Source organism: Fulmarus glacialis, unplaced genomic scaffold (genome assembly GCF_000690835.1).
Source record: "Fulmarus glacialis isolate BGI_N327 unplaced genomic scaffold, ASM69083v1 scaffold15662, whole genome shotgun sequence".
NCBI classification, from domain to species: domain Eukaryota; kingdom Metazoa; phylum Chordata; class Aves; order Procellariiformes; family Procellariidae; genus Fulmarus; species Fulmarus glacialis.
The window spans coordinates 1-21,338 of record NW_009197314.1 but is presented as its reverse complement, the minus strand read 5'-3'; the positions used below and the strand labels follow the sequence as shown (position 1 = coordinate 21,338).

Sequence of the window (21,338 nt, the reverse complement as noted above, 5' to 3'; positions counted from 1 at the left end):
CTGCCTGCCGGGTTAAACCACGACAGGGGAATTAATACAAAATCATTAGCTGTAAAGCAGAACAAGCCACATGCACTAGAGACAGAAAATCCTTGGGGGGGGAGGGGTGGGAGTATTTTGTTATACCAAACATGAATATCTATATGGCAAATGTAAGATTTTGCAAGCCTCTCCTAAACCAGCATGTTTTCCTCCTGTGGTGCATGGTTCAGGTTCTCTGTATACTGAGTTAAATGAGACACCACACCCCGTTTTCATACATGGGTAGTTTGCCAAGGAAATTACTCCCTTTGGCACATGCACAAACAGTTCTGGTTGCTGCCATGAGAGGTGGTATCTCCTGGAAATCTAACATGCATCAGTTATGGTATAGAAAGGAGTTAAAACACTCAATCTGAAATTAATTTTGTTCACTCCTCTCAAACCTACCTCTAAAACCTGCAAAGTTGACTCAAAAACTCAGTTGTTCAATCCTGCCCTTCCCAAGGATGTTTCCTCTCTCCTCAGGCAACCCCAAAGACGTCCCCAGAAGCACTTTCCACCAGCCTTTCCTGGAAAATGCTGTCTGCTTTTGTTTCTAGCACAAATTAGATTGCTCATGTGAAAGCCAGTGGTAACGGGCTGATTACTTGGCATGTCGGTCTGACAGCAAGCTGACTTACCTTGTACTTAGAACAAGGCCTTGACATGGCCAGCCTTATCCATGTACCCCAGACATGGTTTGTCTCCACGATGTCCTTCTGGAACAGTACACCAGCTCCTCAGGGACGGTTCCTCTGGCAGTAGTGTCTGCGAGCACACCAGGTAAGAAAAAAACAGCCACAGAGCTCTTCCTGTGACAATAAAGCCAGGGTGAAGCAGCCATGTCTCCCAGCTTGGGAAAGCTCTTGCTTCTGCCTTGAGGAGAAAATGGACTCTCCTTTCCGGGACTGAGCATTGCATTTGAAGAATGATCACTGCTCATTTTGGTGTCACCTAGAGAGGTCCCCTGGCAGCAGGTAGATGATTTTTTAAATGAAGTAGCGCGATTGAACCCTGCTATGTTTTAACAATTGGAAGGAAGGAGCTTGAGACGAATGACCTTGAATCTGGCTTCCTGAGATTCGGGGACAGTATGATCCTGGCTATCATGGTAGATTTCTCAAAGTTGATGCAAGTTGTGCACAGAAAGACAAGAAAATAATAGCAGAATCTAGAGTTAAGTGTGTTAAGCATTTAACTCAGCTAAACGAATGCATGTCAGGCCTGGAGAACTGTTTTCATATAATTCTTCCGTTTTCCTGCGCGTCACAAGTAATTGATTTGAGCAGCTAAACAAGCAGGCAAGAAAGCAGCTCACCCTGAAGTTTTCTAGTTTTGAAAAGCTGAATCTGTGAACTGTTGTAAGCACAGCAAATGTGGCTGTGTGCTCTTTGTAATGTGTTGGGTTTGCTTTTTATTGGGCTTAAAAATGAGATTTGAAATGAGTCTTGTTTCAAGAAGCAGATTTGAATGAAGAATCTAAGAGGAAAAAAAAAAAAAACAAACCCCCAAAACCCAGCAATGATACCATTAGCTGGTTGTAACCCATGACAGGCTTAGGAGTGTTTTGACTGATGATTTATTGCAATCTTAACTTCAAAATACATTTTGCAAGAAAACTTTCCTTCATTTTCTCCTATTAAGACGACAGTTAACCTGTATCAGGTTCCTTAAAGCTCTGAATGACATTAAAAAAAAAAAAAAGCTGTTTCAGCCTTATTACGAGTATTTTTCATTTTGTGCCCGAAACTTGGCACTATGTAATCAGGTTTCCATTAAATACCAAAAAGGGGAAAAAATGAACATAACTTAAAATATACTTATGATGGTTCTGGGTTGTTGTTAGTTTTGTGTGGGAACCTGCAGAAGGTGTGATCAAGAGCTGGCATTTGTTACATGGCATGAGAGTGCACACCACCAATCTGCTGCCACACTTAACATATATTTAAGCATGTTTGTCCATATCTATAGACATTTTTCACATGTACACATGTCAGAGTCCAATACTCTCTAAACAGGTTCTTTCAGATGTTCCACAGAGGGAGCTTTTCATGTTTAATACTTATTTGATACATTAGGCATTACATGCGATTTGGATTTAGAAGAGCGATACAGCAGTATGCTGAAATCACAAGACAAGCACATGATAGCAAGGGCCATATACAGTGGAATCGCAATACAAATGTGATTCCTGTTACCATCCCTATATGTTCCACCATCATGGTGCCCCCATCAGCGCCAGGAAGCAATACGTGGGTCAAGACCCACTCAAGCCAGTTGCTCACTTCGAATTTCATTTTGTTGGTTGCCCAGTTGTTATGATCTGTGCAGGGTGAGCCATGTATCCACTTCCCCCTTGCTGGTCTGGCTGGCTCAGGAAGACATGATGCTCCAGTAGTTATCTCATTGACAGTGTTGCCATCAAAGTGGAGGGAGTACAAGGAAGACGGTGCTTTCTGGAACAGTGTGGGTTTTGTCCATAGCCTACTCTCGATGGACAGTGAATGCTATTAAGAACTTCCACTTTTTTCAAGCTGGCACATCACAAGTGGGAAATGAGGAGCACCTGCAGTAGCAACCCTGAAATATTTGAAGTCACGCTGCCCCTGTGTTAGACTTTGCTTGAGGCCAGCAGATGCCCATCTGAGAGGAATCATCCTTTTGGACTCCTATCAGATGCTTTCCTGTTGCAAACTGCTGCCCCTCAGGAGTATTTCTCAAAGCAAGGCAGGTTTTGGGACCATTGCAATCCAGAGCATTGGTGCTTCTGCTTGTACCAGAGCTTCTTTCAAATGGAACAGACATCTTTACAGCACAAAACTGAAGCTTGCTTTCTTTTTTGGTTTAGATGCTACATGCCTCTTGGACTTAGAAAAATGCTTTCCTTGTTGAGAAACAGCCAGCCTTGTATGTAGCAGATCTCCCTAGGCCTACTCATTGAAGTGTAGACAATCGTAGTTCAGTGATCACAGATCATTGTCTGTGCTGTTGACTCTGCATTTATTTTGTCTGTTTGTTCAGAAGAAACCATCAGAGTCCTGATTAGTTGCTCTTACAGTCCGTATTCTGAAGATGAAGAATACTTTGGGGGTTTTGAGAGCATTCACATGTACAAAACATCTGCTAAAACCTCACTTGACATATGGTGGAGAGCACATCTGTTTCTAGTTCACTTCCTCTAAACCACCCCGCTGAAGCTGCAGAGTGGCACCAAGGGCCTCCTTGTGACACTTCAAGTTTGTGATGGTCTCAGGGAAGGTCAGGGGCCAAATGAAAGCTCAAGGATTTTTTTCCTGCCTGAGCAAGACTACTGGCTTCCTCTCACACTGGAGCCTGTAGTCAGAGTGCCAGCTGCAACTCTTCTTTGAAATGACTGTCATGTGTGCATGCTCATTTGCTACCTGTCAGAGGATTCCTGTTTCCATTTTCAGACTCCTTGATTAAAAGGGAAGGGATTTGCCTGATTTCAGCAAGGGGTCTGAAATATTACAAGACGAGCTCCTGCAGTAACAGATGATTTTAAGTGCTTTGCATGTACATTCACATTGCAGATACTGTCACACAACAGTCATTCTTAAAACAAAAGGAGGTAGGTAACCTATATTGCTTTCAAAAAGCAAGCCAAGTTAAAGCACTCACATTTCAATTAAGTTAAGCTCTATCTTCTTTCACAATTACTTAACGCAATTAATTTTCTTCAGTAGAAGTTGTATGCTATTAGCATATTGCTTAATAGTGAAATTCAAAGCATAAGTGGAGATTTTATTTTAGGAACTTCAGTTAGGTTTAGACAGAGCTAAAACAGTTCTTTTTATTCTTTGATCAACAGAAGGAAAATAGACCATTTGTTATTATGTTAGTATGAGATTAAATCCCCTCTTTTTCTTTCCTCCATCAAGATTCCAGTTTTATCCTCTACTAAGCAAAACAGAAGGTAGCATGAATGTTTTTTTAGATTATGCACCAGTCTATAATAACTACTTGCTCAACATCTCTCAAAAACTTTATACAGGTCAGGCAGGTTAGCAAGCTGCAAAATGTTGCCATCTTCTGTGAAGTGTTTAGGAGGTAAAAGATGAGTCCTAAAAGCTTTGTAAAGTACATGTTCCACAGTCCACTTCCATGTTGTTGAACCAGAGTCAGAATCTTCATTCTGAAATACAGAAAAAAAAAGAGACAAACAATTAAACTGAAATTCTCTTTTACTAGAAGAGAGCACTCCTTAAGAAACTTTATTACCTAGGACTACAGCAATTGTAAAATTCTGCTAGTGTTAGAGAAGAAGTTCATTCTATACAGTCAAGTTAATTTTAAGCTCTGGAAAGTCACTTGCAGAAAGGGCTAGCTTAACTGTATGATTAAGCAGATACTTAGGTACAAGCAGAATATATTTTTAATTTATATGCATCCTTCTTCTTCTGTAGAAATTTATCATAGCTCAGCAGGTTAAAAAAAATACATCCCAAACTCCAAGGCCAAGGACTCTTGTAATATTAAGTACACTGCAATACCCAAAGTTAAAAGATTCTCTTAATACTTCTAATACTTAAGCCACATTCTTTCAGAATTTTGCCACACTGCTACTTGATTCGCTTCACTGAAAGTAGAGTTGGGACTAGAAGTCTATAGTTGAAAAAGTACTTGTTTCCTGTGCAGTGTTAGTTGTTTGTTCATATGACTAGTTACATATTCTTGTACCTGAGAATTTGTCGGGTTGGCTTCATCTATTATATATTGCTTTCTAATGGAGTAGAACATAGCTAATTCTTTGCTTAGGCTTTCAAAACATTCTTTTTCTTCATCCCAGTTTACCTGTCACAAGAAAAAGAAGTCATTTAATAGAATCTGGGTGGCAGTCAGGGACTTGATAGAGATTCTTAGTATGGAAAAGTCATAATAATGTCTTGTCCATTTTTGAGCTGATAAGGTGAAGGTATAGAACAAAAAAAAAAAAGGGTAGAAATGCAGGCTTTCAAATCAAAATATATTCTCATTCAATCAGTAGTTATGAATGAAGAGGCAAAGCATAACTCATCAGTAACTATAGCAAAAGTGTCTGGAGCATATAACAGTACATTTAACTAACTCCAGCCTTTCCTTTACAGCTTCTGATGAATTAATTTGATTGACTTCATTCTTTTCTAAATAGAAAAAGTCATTTGCAAATGAATAAAATCATTATGAGAATATACCTCTGTGGCCAAGCGAAGGATAAACATAGGCAGTCCTTCCAGCGGTGGAACATAGTTGTCTATCAGCAGTGGTAACCCAATAAGGTTTCCTTCCTGCAAGGCAACGCTGCTGCTTCAGTAAAAAAAAAAAATGTTCTTTCTTGCAGTAAACGTACCAAAACTGTTACGTATTGTAAGACTGATTCTTACCAACCTTAGTGAGCCTTAGGGGTATCCAAAGTTACAAGTTTTTAAAGCCTGATGCCAGGCAGACATTGCAGGAAAAGGGTTAGTGGTGGTGGTGAACTTCACGAGGCCTGGATTTAGCCACTCAGCTCAGGAAGACCTGAATGCAGCCTCCTCCTCTACCTCTAGCCACTGACTACACAGATCCCACTTCCCAGAAGAATATCTGAGTGAAGTGTCTGGGTTATATGACCCTTGATGAAGCTGTTCAGTTTTGTATAGAGTAAGGGATGCATTAGGCCACAAAAAAAAAAAAAAAAAAAAAAAAAAGACACATTGAGAGCAACGGTGATGCTGTAGCCCTGCCTGGCTAGAGCGCTGGTTAAGCTGCACACCTTGTTGGAAAAGAGATCTGCATTCTAGTTATGGAAGCAATGACTAAATTATTTTATTTGGTAACTAATTAAATATAAACTTCTTTGTGTAGCACCCTTCTAAAAAGCAGCATAAGTCCTGAGCATTTTTAATGAAAGGGGTAAGCCACCTGAATCTTACTGGAGCTAGTTCTTAGTGGTAGTAAGTACTGCGAGCAAACTACTGCAGTTATCATCTGTTACCAAAGTGTGGAATCATAGAATCATTTAGGTTGGAAAAGACCTTTAAGATCGAGTCCAACCATTAACCTAACGCTGCCAAGTCCACCATTCATTTACTTTCAGAAGTAATAGCAGCAGTCACCTCATCAATTTCAAGAGAAAAATAATCTTTCAACATTTCAGTCTTCTTTTTCAGAAACTCCACAATGTACTCAGCAAGCCCTTCTTTGGGGCCGTCGTCTTCTGTCCAGCCACTTTCAGGATCCTCTAAAGCAAGCATTGAAAGCTCATATAAAGGAGCTGGCTCCTAAAAATGGAGAAGGCAAAACGGTTGTTAATGATCAACACACTCTATTGGAAATCTACAGCTTCTTCCTTCATGTATAAACTAATTGTAATATACCATTTCTAGCCTGCAGAGCAAACAGTTCTGCTTATTATAACTAGTCTAAAAAGTATGAATTTCTTTCTGATATAATTCTGTGCAATCTTGCAAAGTGCTGTGATATTTACAGGATAAACACAAGCAAATCAACACTGTATTTCTGATAGATTATGTATTCAAATTAATTATTTGTCCCAATGTAATGAGCAACAGCAAAACTTGGCGAATATCTAGAAGTGACACTAATAACAAGCAGCCAGCATGAAAACTTAGAGTAGTAGCTACAAAATTACTAACAGAGTTTTCTATATTCTATTCTTACTGTAAAAGAAATGAAACATCGCTCTTGTAGTGGACAAAAAACAACCTGTAAAACTATACGTTTGTCTGAAAGGACAGGCTTATTGTAAATCTTTTTATATAGGATATAATGTAAAATTATACTTACAGACAACCTTAAGACTCCAAAGTTTGCAAAGTCATAAATAAGTATCTGGTAGAAGAGTTCTTGGCTAAATTGAAGTACAAAAATTAGTTATATGGACAGGATCACGTATCTCCAAGTTACCATAATTAAGAGGGGAAAGTAAGGGTCATCTTGGAAACATCAGACATACATATCCATTCATATTAACAAAGATCTTACTTTAACTAAACAGTTTTAAGATTCACGCGCACTATCTAGATGTTTACAATTAAATCTGTTTCTTGGTTTCTGGTATCATCGGCCACATTGGTGCAGAAATGTTACGTACTCAAGCATGCAGCTGCTATCAATTTATTCCCAGATACCTTACATTTCAACCTCTTTACTCCTTTGCTGCACTGCAAGAAATGCACAGGAGCTTGGAAACTGATAGACATGTCTATCTTAAGTACATTCTCTCATTTGTTACAAAATTTATGTAGCTGGCCCTGTAAGGCTGCATATGCAAAAATACAAACTTTGTGGTATGATCATGTCCTGCAGATTCTCTTAACCCAACCGGATACAACATTTTACATGGCTTTTCTGAAGCCTCTGCTTGCTCATCTTTATACAGTGTGCTGTAGACCAGTTGCTGCTGTAGACGATCATTAAGCAAATAAAACATCTTTCCCTTCCCCTAGTCTGCAAGCACACAATACAGTAGCTGGCATTTTAATTACAGCGATTCCCTGCAACTTTTCCCAAGCGTGCCAGACTTGTTTCCACTGTACTGAACAGACTGCTTAATCTTTAGCCTCATGACTTTTCAGATAGGCAACAAGAAAACAATGATGTTTTTCTGGTCATTTTTTTCCTTCTTCTAATCAGCTTGGTAATTGGTACTTATTTCAACTGCCAACAAGTCTAACATCTTCTTTACCTGAGTTTTGTTGTATTGAGAAGATACAGTTTTGTCTGATATTGGGCCAGAGCCCACTGAGGACTGACACAGCCAACAAATGAGTGATCACGTAGCATCTCCTGGAGATCTGAAACAATTGAGGGGGTGGGGAAGAAACAAAAGGATATAATTCCATATTTGCAACCCTGCCCTAATTTATTTAGTTGAGTGGTTTGTGTCTTTTTAGCGTTAAAGGCTCAGATTACTGTTCAGTCACTACTACACCCCTCCTTCTTATAGGTCTGTACTACCAATTAACTGCATTTTGAAATATTAATAATTTGTGTGCATACACATATACTCATATATATTAAAGCATAAGTGAGAATAGTTATATAAGTTAAAACAAAATGCAAATTAAAAAAAAAAAAAAAAAAAATATCTGTGTTTGACTTGAGTAGCCTTTCAAAATTCATTCCCAGCCACAGGAGATTAGTAAGGGAGTGCACACATACTTCAAAGAAAACTGCAGATGTAAAACAACTTTGCAACAAAATCTAGTATTGTCTGACTGAATTCTGAAAGTGTGATAGAATAGGTCCACAATTCATTTATTCTTCTCTCCCAAAATAACTTTCCGGCCTTCTCATTTATATATATTAAAAAGTTTCAAAAGTAATTGCCATGTAAAACCACAGCTATTAAAAAAAAAAAAAAAAAAAAAAAGGTATGAGAAGTCAGATTCCATAGTAAGAGTTCATTTTAGGCATTCCACAAAAAAACATCACTAGTTGCGGTCCTTGGGAGCAGCTTCACCACAGGAGCTTGGCACTGCAGTCACAGCATGTACAAAGCACTACGCTGCCCATTTCTCTGTTACCTTTTCCGAAGGAATACAATATTGTGAGAAGAGTATTTCTTTCTTGCAAAGGTCTTTTGTAGGCATTTCTTACACATGTGAAGACAAGACACAACCTCAAGCAGCTGCACAAGTTCTACCATGTATTTCGAGACATTTTTTGACATTTTATGGCTCAGGGACAACTCTTTGATTTCAGTATTTAAACAGTGACAGTCAGATATGGAATTATCGGCTCAGAATTACCAGTGTAATACAAAACTTTATCTGGAGCACAAGTAAAGTATAAGTACGTATTTTCTGATTACTAAATTTTTAGTAATTTTTTAAAAAGTTATTACAGATGTCTGTTAGTCTAGCCATTTTAGCTGTGGAGCATCCCCAATTCTTCCTACCAGAAAAATCAAAATAAATTCAACAAACCCCCCAGAACACGAGATTCCCAACATTTAGACTAATTGAATAATATGGGTTATGTGACTCAGTATGACTCTGAAGGCAACTGAAAGTGCCAAGAGGGAAACAACCCTAGGAAGAATTGCAAACCTTTCACCTTTTTCTACAACAACTCTTACCAGAAGAGGGAATAATATTTCACCAGTCTCATCATTTCATGTACGTGGAACAGATACAAATGAAAACGAAAAGCAAAAGCAGTAAACAAAAGTGATGATTATCAAGTCTGTCCCAGTCTACTTCACAATCATGTGACTAAGCAAAATTTTTGTAATGACCATTTCTGTTTGAAAATTACAAAATAACTTATCTTTTCAAGCTGTGATTTCATAGTGTTATTAGTTATGATGCAAGTTAAGGTTTGCAAAATATTTACAATGCATAAGACATCTATCAACTAACAAGGTACACGGAAGTTTTTAAAACAGTCCTCCAGTGTAGCTCAGTATGGCAGCTGCCTGTTCAAAGTTTGGCCCTTGACGTTTAACAAACGTTTTTGTTAAAAGCTTGCTTAGCAACACAGTGAGCTGACTGGGCCATCTTTTAAATATCTTTTTCCTCAGCAGTTCAATCATATTTAGTTGGTGGAATAACAATAATCTTGAGAAGCAAAAGGCTTGCTTACTTGCATGTGCCTGGTTACTAATTTCTTCCTGGAGAGTCAATACACTGGTCAAGTTGATAATTCTTCTTCTAGGGGTGCAGGCAGCAGTCATGTCCTTTCTGGTGTCATCATCCTCCATTTCTACATCCGCATCTTCCCGTGGTCTCTTTCTGCAATACCAAAACAAAAGAAGTTATGTTCAATTCTCCTATGGCTTAGGCAAAACACACCAACAGATGGGATGCTCAATTCACATGCTGTAGGTTAACACAGGAAATGCAGAAAGTTTCCCAAAGCTTCCCAGAAAGACTGTTTTATTTTACTTCTGAGGCATAATTTATTAGGAAAAGGTAGTTCATAAGAGAATTTATGACTCTCTAATACCAATCATATCAGATGTGTTGTTTAAGCACCAAGTGAATTGGGCTCTAAAGGACACATCAAAAAATGTTGATATTTCTAATAAGTTTTTTCATTATCATTTTTCTGTAATACTGGGGGGTGGGGGGGAGGGGCACAGAATCAGATTCCCTCAGAAGACTTTGGCCTCTCATAACAGCTCCTGCAGGAGCTATAGAAAGATTACAGCACTTTTATCTTTATTAGGGTAATGTCTGCAAAATTCAGTGATGTAGTTTCTATCCCCCCACAAAAGGAGGGCCTCCAAAGAGAGACAGACCAGTATGATCTCCCTAAACTAAAGTTAATTCGTTATTTATACTGCTTCCTGCCTTTCAGTATGCATGGAAATCCCATTCCAGTTACAAAATTTATCACAAGTTATGTAATTTACAATTCACAGATGAAGTTTAATTTCTCAATAAAACGCCATGGAAAAAGTTATTTTAAGACAATTTTTCCTTCTGAAAAAGCCAAGTCCAAAGAGATCAGAAAAATCTTCAGTTTCAGGGCCATGCCATGAAATAAATAGGTAGCCTTGCATGACCTCAGGAAAGATGAGACTTACCGAGGAGGCACTGTCTCAGGAGATAAGTGTCCACTCTCCCTCAGCCCCCCAGGCATCACTGCGTCCTCCTGAACATCAGCCATTTCAACTAGATCACTGACATCTTCCATTTCAGCATCCTGTGGCCTGACCACACCCTCCGGAGGTCCTGCATTAACTTCTGTTGTCGCTTCAGTGGGGCCTGCGCTTAGGGGGTTGTTCACCGGCTGAAGAAAAGCGTCCAATTTCTGCTCGCGGGAATCAGTGCGGACCATCTGATGCGCGTAAACTTTATCACTGGTTCCTTTGGTAACTGCAGAAGAGTTTGCTGCTGATTTTACAACCTCACTGGAAGAGCAGTCAGCCCCTGGAAGCAATGTCTTCGTTCAGATACAGGGAAGCAAAGAGAAAAGATTCAACCACAAGAAGAAAAAAAAAAACAACTCAAAAAGATCAGCCGCACTTCTCACACCATCTTACTGCTCAGAGGCAAGTAACTTTCAAACCCCACAAGCACAGTGTCAACTGTTTAAACAGGCCACCAGCTTTGCACTTGCTATCCATATAGCATGAATATCGTCATCTTGGCAGTCAACAAAATCATTAGTTAGCATTCCTTTGTCTCAAAGGAAAAATCTTTAATGTAAAAAAATCACAAGAAAATTTGTTTTTAAAGATATTATAGTTATAATTCTTATACTATCCTCTACATAAAAAGAGATTAGGTGTTGTCAAATACATAGAACAGCTTCCTCAGTCACAGGTCTTTCACATAAACCAGGGCAGAATAACGAACAATTTACTACATATGAAAGCTAATATACTTGTAAAATCAAAAAGACCAATCAGATGCTTGACAGAAAGGTATTTAAAATGTTTTCGTACACTTCTCTCCTTTGCCACATTGTTAACATTGGTATATTAAAGCAACTTAATCCCTGAAACATAGAGCAAAGATCTCAAGCTACCAGTATAACATTGATGACTATCAATCACTGCACAGATTGTACTATTGAATAGAGTAAACATATCCATGACAATTAAAATAGTGCAGAGCTGCGGTCACTTCAAACATGTTCTCACCTGAGTGAAGTACATCCTTGAAGAATTAGAGCCCAATAACTTGCTCTCTACATGTTGTTGCACACGCTCTAGAATACTATCTTCATGAAGGAAATGGACCTCATGTTTTGTAGGGTGCACATTCACATCTACATTCTGGGGGGCTATTTCCAGGCTGGAAAACATTTTAAAATAAGTTAACCTAAAATTTCCCATGGATGGCAGAGAGGGCACAAATTGGTTCAGTACAAAATTTGTCAGGCTTGGGGCCATTACTCCATGCAAAGAAGTCAAAATGGTCCTGAAACCTGCTAACGTTACACTACAGTCAGATTTGTTTGGTATATTAAAAAATAATTAATCTGAAGAACTCCATTCCAAACTCACCAAAATCAGCTTACATAGGTAAGCTTAAATCAATCTCTCCATTGTACTACTACAAAAACCAGTTTTTAGAAATATCTTTTACTTGCAGTGTCTCACGAGTTAATATGAAAGGACTTAAGCTGAAATTACAGATGCTCACTACTTCTGAAAATAAGGCCTGTCTTCCAAGGATTTCTTTAATGTGATTTAATTATCTCCTGTCTGGCAATTAATTACCTCAGTGCAATGCTTAACACTACTATCAGGAACACAAACGTCCTTCTAAACCTACTCACCCTAGCTATATCCTACAAGACAGTATTGAAAAGCTACTTCTTCCTATTACTTTACCTTAAGTATAGGAATGGATGCGTACTTTTTGGCAAATAAGCGGCATACACAGTTTCTATGGCTTTCCGCAAAGCGGCTGACTCCACCAATCGATCTGAAACAGAACAAAATGCTATTTTCAATACTGAATGCTATTTCAAAGAGTCCCACTGAAATACATTGCACGGTGCCCAACCTTCAGACCAACATCTTCATGCTTCGTATCTTCAAAGGGCATCCGTTATACCCGTTTTTCCTGAGATCTATTTATTCTTCACATAAAACCAGGAATAGGCAATATCTTCTTAGTATGTTTTATATTTAGAAGTATTTTTTTCCACAAATACTGAAATAACCAGACTATCTTTTCAGTATTTCGTACAGTCATGGTTTGTTGCATCCCATGCCAATGTTGCTACAGAATAGAGCGACCACTCTGTATAAGTTGGCAGGACACAATCATAGCCTTGATACTCCACAAGCTTAAGTTTCTTTAGGCCCAGTCTTAGTGGCTTTCCACTATATAGAGTGCAAAGCATAATGCACATTACAAACAGAAAAACACCTTAAGATCTACGATTAACTGTAATGCTTATTCTTCAATGTTTTTAAGAATGCTCATGTGTTTTGTAGTTCTTCAGAAAGTTTTGTTCTTCTGATTATTACATAAGCAACATATGACTGTACAAAATGCTGCCTTTTTTTTGTTAAACTTACGGTTTATGAAGAGTAAAAATATACATTTCTTCACAGAGTAGTTTGCATTCGTGATGTAGCCTTTCATTTTAAAGGCCAGACTTGCATCATCACAGCCCACTTCTATCAGTTCCCTATTGACAGTTTGACAGAAACACACACAAAAAAATGAGTTCTTGTTGATGCACATTTCAAACAGTACTCGCCAATAGCGATATACTGTTCTGTATTCTATCACAGTTAATGAAAACATTAGAATTATTTGAGAGTTCAAACATTCATTGCTAAGCCACAAAAATTATTTAACCTGAGCTACACTGTTTCTTCTTTCTAAGTAAGTGTAAAGTAGTAATATTGTATGATTGGAGTCTGTAAAACTATCCACATTATCTTTTTAATACCTTAACATATCACAATATCCATAATATTATAAACATCTATTGATAATTCTAATACGCATTTCACTGTTTAAGTCATTGACAGTGATGGACAAGGGCACTTCAAGATTGTCAGCAGCCAGGGAAGAACTACTCTGAACTACTTTGTCCACTTTTGCCAGTCTAATATTTATTGGTGGGCTGTTAAGAAGTCATAAAAATGTAAAGATTTTTTTCTTGCTCATGCATACAGATCCTAACATTAACAATTTTCATAATAGTGTTTATAATTTTCATGATTCATTAGTCAAGGAAATCCACTTTGGTAGTTTGTGAGCACAGCGCTCTCGCAAGGCTTTATGCCAACTTCTAACGTTGACATAGAAAAGGCTTATGGGCTACTTATTTCCAATTCAACCTCAATATATACTGAGTGCCATTTTTATTTGTGTTCATTTTTTAAGTCAAAATAACAGCTGAGACTAAACACCATCTTAAATTGGGTAAAATAAAAGTTTTGCTTGAAAACATATGATCAAAACATTTAAGTTGAAATGGACAATTTATTCAGAACTGTAAAAAGGAAAAACTGTATCAAACAAGCATTAGTAATAGACAAAAACAAATGCACAACAAATACAAACAACACTGCAAACCTTATCACTAAACAGCCTCTTTAGTTTGCTGTGTTTCATAAAGGTGTTTCCATGTATTAAAAGTTACATTCCTTACGTGTGAAGTGTGACTTCAGCAACTGAATCAAATTGATACATAAGTATTCGTGGGACAAATCCATTCCACAGGTCCATTCAATGAATTTTTCACAGCTGAATGTCTTATAAAGAGAGAACATTTCCAAAAGTGGCAGATACATTTTCAAAAGATGATTTTTTCAACTTTTCTGCTTGGTTTACTCAGCCTCAGCTAATGTAGCTTTTGTCAAAATATTAAACCATAAGATTTCAGAAAAATGAATTTGAGGAGACTTCAAAATGTATCAGATAGCAGACTGTGGTAAGAAGTGGTAAGATTTTCATGGCGTAGGAAGAGGCTAGGAACTTGCAGAGAACACAGGTACGGCTTGCTCTTTTTAAATGAGCACACAGAAAGTTAAAAGCAGATGGTTCTCTTTTAGTGCATTAAAGGAACAGCTTTGCAACTTCTTTCTTTCCTTTCACATACTAGAAAAAAGTCACACATTCTGCAAGACAAGGGAGAGCTCTATTATTGCAACACTCCCTCTTCTCTGTAATTCACCTTGAAGGAAGCAGGAAAAGTTAGCACAGCCCATGCTCTTTAAAAGAGAAAGAGAAGGGAGATTTACTAGAAAACTTCATGTCAAAAGGAAACTTGACATCAACATACCTGCTAACAGCATTTCCGAAGATGGACCTAATGTTGTCCACTGTTGAGGCGTTTGATAAGGTTCTAACATCTGACATGGTATCACCTTGCTAAAGAGAGCAGAAATGAGCATCAATCAATTCACAGTTCTGGCTGAAGTTTTAGAAATGCATTAAACTTAACAGTAACACTTCTAACAAAAAGGCATGGGACATAACATCATTATAATGTTTTGTATTATTATTTACTTGGTTTCAGAAAAGCAATAGATGATAAATGGCACTGGATTACAAGATTTGCTAGATCATATCAGACCCATTCAGGCTCGTAACTCCATCTTTGAAAGTGAGGAACATAAGCAGTTCAGTAAATAATTATCAAAAATGCCACAGAATAAAGGTACTCTACCCCGTCCTCTTTCATACAGTTATTAGTAACCAGACTCTCAAAAGAGAAGCAGAAACAGCTCATAAAGCTAAAGCAAAATAACACGTTGACCACATAGAAAACTCCAAACTCCTGACAACTACACTTTTGTCTTGTTTACTTTTAACTAACATGTTTTCTATCCAAACTGCAGTAACATACACATCAAGATTTTGGTACAAGGGAAGGCTCTATATGCTATTCCCATTGCAAAAGATGCAGTGCAAATTTTCTGGCATTTTCACATATACACATTATATATTATATATATATACCCACATACATGGTGAAGTTTTAGAAGTTTTAAAGACTCTATTTACATACCTTTTTAACTGAAAAGCTGATGCCAGAGTTATGGATGGCATACCTGAAAAATAGGTAAACATAAGACTGCAGTATGTGAAAGAAAAGGTTACTTTCCCTGAATGCTGAAAAACAGCTAATAACAGGGGCAATTTCATTTCCTGTTACACAGTAATGTGATTTAAGCCAAATTGAGCTTTTGTAGACTAAACAGCTATAAAAATAAATGCTTTCTATTTATAACTCACCTGTAACCATATGAAATTCAAGGATGAGCTTAGCTTATTTCTAAAAAAAAAAAACCTGATCAACTTCTATAGACCTGGTTAGTTCAGTTTCATTGCACAGGTTTAAGTAGAAGAACAGCAAAACCTCCTCAGTATAACAGAATCAAATCTCAGCTACTATGGAGAAGGATCTGAAGAACGGCTGACTTGCCCTTCTAACTTCCCCTACCCAGATGGTTCAGCTGTCTGTGACCCCAGGGCCAAGTTCTGATACACTACAGCTGCATAAGCGTGGCTCAAACGTCTAGGGAAGTTGCGAAGTTGTGAGAAAGAACACACATTAGAACCTTGCAAGATAAGAAATGTAAAAATGCAGACAGAGATTAGACTGTTGTGACCCGGACAGTGACTCAAAAATTCAAGACGAAAAAAACCAAAATGAAAAGATGTAAAATCCTAATGGGAAAAAACCCCACTGAGTTGGAAGCCTATAGCTCAGCAAGACTTCAGATCAGCCTGTTCCAGGGAGCAGCGCGACCTGACCCTTCACCTCATGGCTGAAGTCTGCCTGGCCAGTAAAGACTCTTAAGTGGCTCATTCAGGGAGCAGGCTAACGCTTAGCATACAGTCTTGCTACTCTTCGCTAGTTTTTGCGTTTACTGAAAGCGTAAAGCAATTATTTTGGTTAAATTGTATAGATCCTGCCTGCAAAGCCACTGTACCTAGCAACAGATGCAACAAAGGGACCCAGGGAGGGAATATCTGGTAGCTAAAGTGATGCTATGGTTTTTTCTGAGGACATGAAGTCACCGTTCAGCTTTTTCATATTCAGCCAAATCTCAATGCTCTTGCAGCTTTTACTTGGATTCTATTCAGCCCAAGTTCATTGAGAGTTCACTCATTCACGTCTATCACCATTTGTTTGCTGGAATTCTTACTAATAGTCATAGACTGAATACACTGTTTCTCCTCTGGATTTTCTGTATCAAACTGGACTGTTATCTGACACCATATATCAACAAATAGTTAAAAAACCTCAAAAACAAAAAAAGTGACACCACACACACTGATGCCAGTCCCTCAGAAAAACCCCAGTACTCCTGATGGCGGTAGAAAAAATTGGAGCCTCCTATTTCAGTTTACCTGCTAACAACTTCTAGTATTTTTGCATATTCTTCATTTGGATTTTTTAAAGCTTTCCTCCTTGTATTTACATTGTAAAAAAGATCTTCAACCTACAGAGAAAAAGATCACAATTAAAAATAATTTTTAAAAAATCCTCTCTCTATATATAATTCATCAAAACCCATCCTCTTAATAGGTACTACAAAATTTTCTGAAAACATTTTAGTTTATGAAGGATCAACATTCAATTTATTCCTTACCTGCTTAGGTTCACCTAACAAAATGCAACTCCAGAGAAATGTATGTTTTCAAGTATTTTGGTACATCAGTATTTTTACCAATAACAACAACTCTACAATTCTCTTTTCAGTGAAAGTTATATGCTTTCCATTGCAGATGACAATGGATTCCCTGATTACACTGTGTTTTAATGAAATGCAAATAAATGTGAAAACAGTTGCTGCAATCAAGGCTGTTAATGTCATTAAAACAGCAGCTTAAATTGTTAATTTTCACTATTTATTTAAACAATATGCAAATTATTTTTCTGCTATAGTGAGAAAGGCAGAAATTTAAAGTTCAGCTTCTTTTTTAAGACACATTATCCTGAACATTGACATGCGAAGCTTGCTGGGTGTATGTTCCCACTGCAAGACAAACACACACCTGCAGAGTCGCAGCCTAGGCTTCCACTTTCCACCCTACACTGTACAACATGCACACTCCTTCCCATTCTGAGCTCCTTATTCTTCATAATCCTAATGCCAATCCTAATTCCAACCCACATTCAAAGCTTGGTGTGATATATGAAAGACATGACTGAAAGACAAACAGCGGATCTGCAGTTTCCTACGCCAGCCCTCATCTTCCCACTCTGGCTTATACAACATAGACCACCCTTCCATGTTCTGAGCTTCTTGCTTCTTGTAGCCCTAACTGTCCATTGAGGCTTTCAGCAGTCGAGAAGGATTATGAAATATTTCTGATAGTGTATGACTATGCTATCCTCAGAAGAAAAAACCAGGATCTTCCGAAATTTACCTTGCTGTCTTTGGGGAAGAAGACAAAACAAAAAACCCAACAAAACCACACAACATCATCATTTGGAAAACATTCTACAAGGTGATACTGTCATGTACCTTACAATGTAACACATACCAATAAGTGGTGCAAGCATAACGACCAGGGAACAGAAAAGGGACAAGAGAGAAAAGGCACAAAAACCTACTGTGATCTGAGTTCCTTGGTTTCCAGCACAGGGTTTCGGGGGGGCTTTAATTTTTCCATCACTGTAAGTAGCTCTAGGCAGAAAATAAAAAGTTGTCAGACATCTAGATTTACAGGGAGGCAGACATGGACAGATGACGACAAAAGGGAGAAGACAAAAGAAATCCCATCATCGTCACACTCCTCCCAGCAAAGAACTTGGGACACTGACAATCGGCTGCAACTCCCCACCCCTTTCTGCTAGAGGAAAACTGTTTTCATTGACCTTAACACCCAGAGGGGCAGTGGGAGAGTGGGAATAACAGCAGAGAAAAAGGGGCAGATAGCAAGATACGTGTTTTGAAATTGTATTACTGAGACTTTTCCTATAAAGGCAGGATTACTGTATTTTATCTTTCTTTAATAGCTAGACCTGGACTAATAATAATTCTTCCACTAGACTTTACACTTCAGTTATACTAATAAGAAATTCTTTACTTTACATATAAGATATGTTTCCTTTTTGGCTGTAACAGAATTTTGAGCATAAGACATTTCTGACCTACTTGGGTCTTTCAGCAAGTTATATAAATGCAGAATTTCAAAGGGCATACTTTTTTTGCCCTCTCACATACCCTTACATACTTAATGCAAGAAAGACCATAGTCGCACAATCTTTTGAAAAACCAACATGCAAAGCTTCTCTTTTTTCTTTTTCCCGCCTTCCTTTTTCAAAAGTAGTTGAGAAATTAAATATAATGGCTTGCTTATATTTAGAGTAAGTTTTCAGAAGAATATTCAAAACCTTTTTTGAATAGGATTAGGCACCAATACAGAAGCAAACTAAGCTATAAGTTCCTGTGCTCAGAGACTTATGACATTTGCAAGACATGCTGACTGTGTATATACAGGATTTTACCCTGAAATGGAGAAAAAGACAAAAGTTTACCCTACATTGGCTGCTGAAGTAGAATTCCCTTTAAGATTTCCCCCCCACACATACACTTTTAAAATATATTGTTTAGCTGAAGCTTACCTTTACAGTCTGGAATAGAAATCACGCAAACTATGTTTTCTCACATTCTGGGTCTTTTTTGTAACCACCCTAGAAACACTTAATTCCTTACCCCTCCCTCCTCCTTCATAAGAGCACTGAAAAGAGAATTAAATGTATCTGTTCATTACTACATGCAGCAGAAGTCACTTGGATAATAAGTAGCATACCTGTATGCACACTTTGCATCAGCTGTTTTAGTTGTTACCGTAACATGGGCAACATGACTGATGCTAGCCAATGCCTACAGAAAGAGAAAGCATCTTTGTAAGCCTTGCTCTGGAGACCACTGATTGCTGAAGGAGTGTCCACACTTTAAACAGCATCACTAAATTTTGTTATACCACTTGCAAGTAATTAATGAAAAAACCTCACAAGAAAATTGCAGGTCAGCAAAGCTTTAACAAATTTTAGTATCTGTAACACTGACTTTTATCCAGGACCTTCTGTTGGCTTTTCTAACATTTCATTTTCTTTGACAATGCAAGCAGCTAACCATGTAACATAACTAAAACAAATCTGCAAAGTTATTACAGTTGTGCCCTTTTCTTTCCTTTATGTTTACAAAAAACAGCTGGAAGGTTTTAGCCGTTACTTCCTCATCCCTGCCCGAGTTCTTCCCCTGACTGTAGGTAATACTACAAAGTTAGGTTACAATGGTTTTCCTGGAAAACTCACTGGACGTGTCTACACAGCCTGCTGAAACCAGCCTCAGGACCAGACTCCACTGGCTGTGGAGCTGATGATGTTGAAAGTGTGTGAGGAGAGGACTCAAGCAGTCTACTTTCTGGAGCATGCAAGGATGTATGTATTTGAGACATATGTATATGAGACAACATATCTTGTTGTCCATCTGGAGGGGAACGCAGAACTCATCCTGGACTGTTCCTTCAAACAAGTTTAGATACAGCCAATGGGAATCTGGAGAGCTAGTATATCTGAGGGGTCCGAGATACTAAATTTGACTAATAGCAAAAGAAAAGGAAGACAAATGTACATTTAGTTTTAAGTTCTAGATTTAGACAGATTTCTGACATCAAAGATTCACCTTCCACTCAAATCTTTCATTATCTTTTACCTGTAGGTTCCTGAAGCAACATTTGAGAAGACAGGCTTTGTTTTACTTTAAAGAAAAAAAAAAATCTTACTCCAGAAAGCAAAAAGAATATATACCTCTCCCTAGGCATCCATCTAATCTTGAAAGACATAGAAATGTATTTTGAACTATATTCACACGGCACACTCTCTCAGAAAACAGAAGCTTCTGTAAAGAGTATTGGGAATGAGATAGTATGATGTAAACCCCACTACAACAGGATAACAACAAACAATGAACAGTTTCAAAACCTTGATGAAGGGCTTACCTCGCCCCTAAAACCATATGTAGAAATACTAGCCAAGTCTTCAAATTTTTGCAGTTTACTCGTAGTAAATCTCTCGCACACAATGTCCAGATCTTCTTTCTATGTGAAAGGGACAAGCAATAGTCACTTTTCATTTCCAAGTTTTTTCAACATCAGAAACATTTATAAATTGAAATAAATTTTAAAAGGTAGTATTAAACATCAGCATACAGCTGTCAACTTTGTTTACTCACTCTGATACCGCAGCCGTTATCTTGGACCTGGATGAGCTTCAGACCCCCTTCTTTAACTACTACCTGGATACTCGTAGATTTAGCATCCAAACTGCAGAAACCAAGAAAGCTTTCTAGAGAACAGCAATTCTAGAGAATAAAGGACTATATGACTTAAATTGAATTTTAAATAATTCTCATACAAGTGATAGTTTGTTTCTACTCTAGTTGTCACTCATACTGGAATATATTCTGTTTCAAATAAATCTTTACTCTCTCCTTCCTTTTTTTTCTTCTAACATTGATGTATTATTCTAAATCACCATCCACAACAGTTATGACAAACTTTCAGAAATTTCAAAAATTAAGAAGGTGCCTAGTCCAAGAACTAGACCTTCTCTCCCCATTACCGAAACCTACTGCAGACTCAGCAGCTTGCTTTCAGACGGCTGATACGGCTCACTATACTGACTAGTGAAACGGTGGCAACTTTAATCCCAGACAGACTTTATCTTCAGAACAAAAAACTTAATTATTGACACTGAAAGCAAATGATTCATAAGCTTAATCAAACAACAAAAAACCAAACACAAGTTTAGACAAGTCTTTTTGAACGGAGCTGCCCCCCTGTGCGTGCAATACGAGCACACACGTATGTCTCTCCCCAGCACCCACACTTATGTTACCCCCCGCTACAGGCCGGCGGCCTGGA

The 21,338-nt window shown here is 37.9% G+C and overlaps 1 protein-coding gene across 1 annotated transcript; it reads right to left on the bottom strand.

Annotated features, from left to right (window-relative positions):
- Positions 1–3,762: 3,762 nt before the first annotated feature.
- MLH1 (mutL homolog 1) lies at positions 3,763–20,738 on the bottom strand (the record flags this gene model as incomplete). Its single annotated transcript, XM_009572499.1, has 18 exons — positions 3,763–4,174; positions 4,720–4,833; positions 5,214–5,306; positions 6,117–6,281; positions 6,808–6,871; positions 7,709–7,817; positions 9,610–9,758; positions 10,556–10,914; positions 11,618–11,771; positions 12,314–12,407; positions 13,010–13,122; positions 14,731–14,819; positions 15,460–15,502; positions 16,809–16,900; positions 18,019–18,091; positions 19,221–19,294; positions 20,415–20,513; positions 20,648–20,738. Coding segments are annotated over 18 exons (2,143 nt in total), but the record flags the coding sequence as incomplete, so codon positions are not given.
- Between the last annotated feature and the right edge of the window lie 600 nt (positions 20,739–21,338).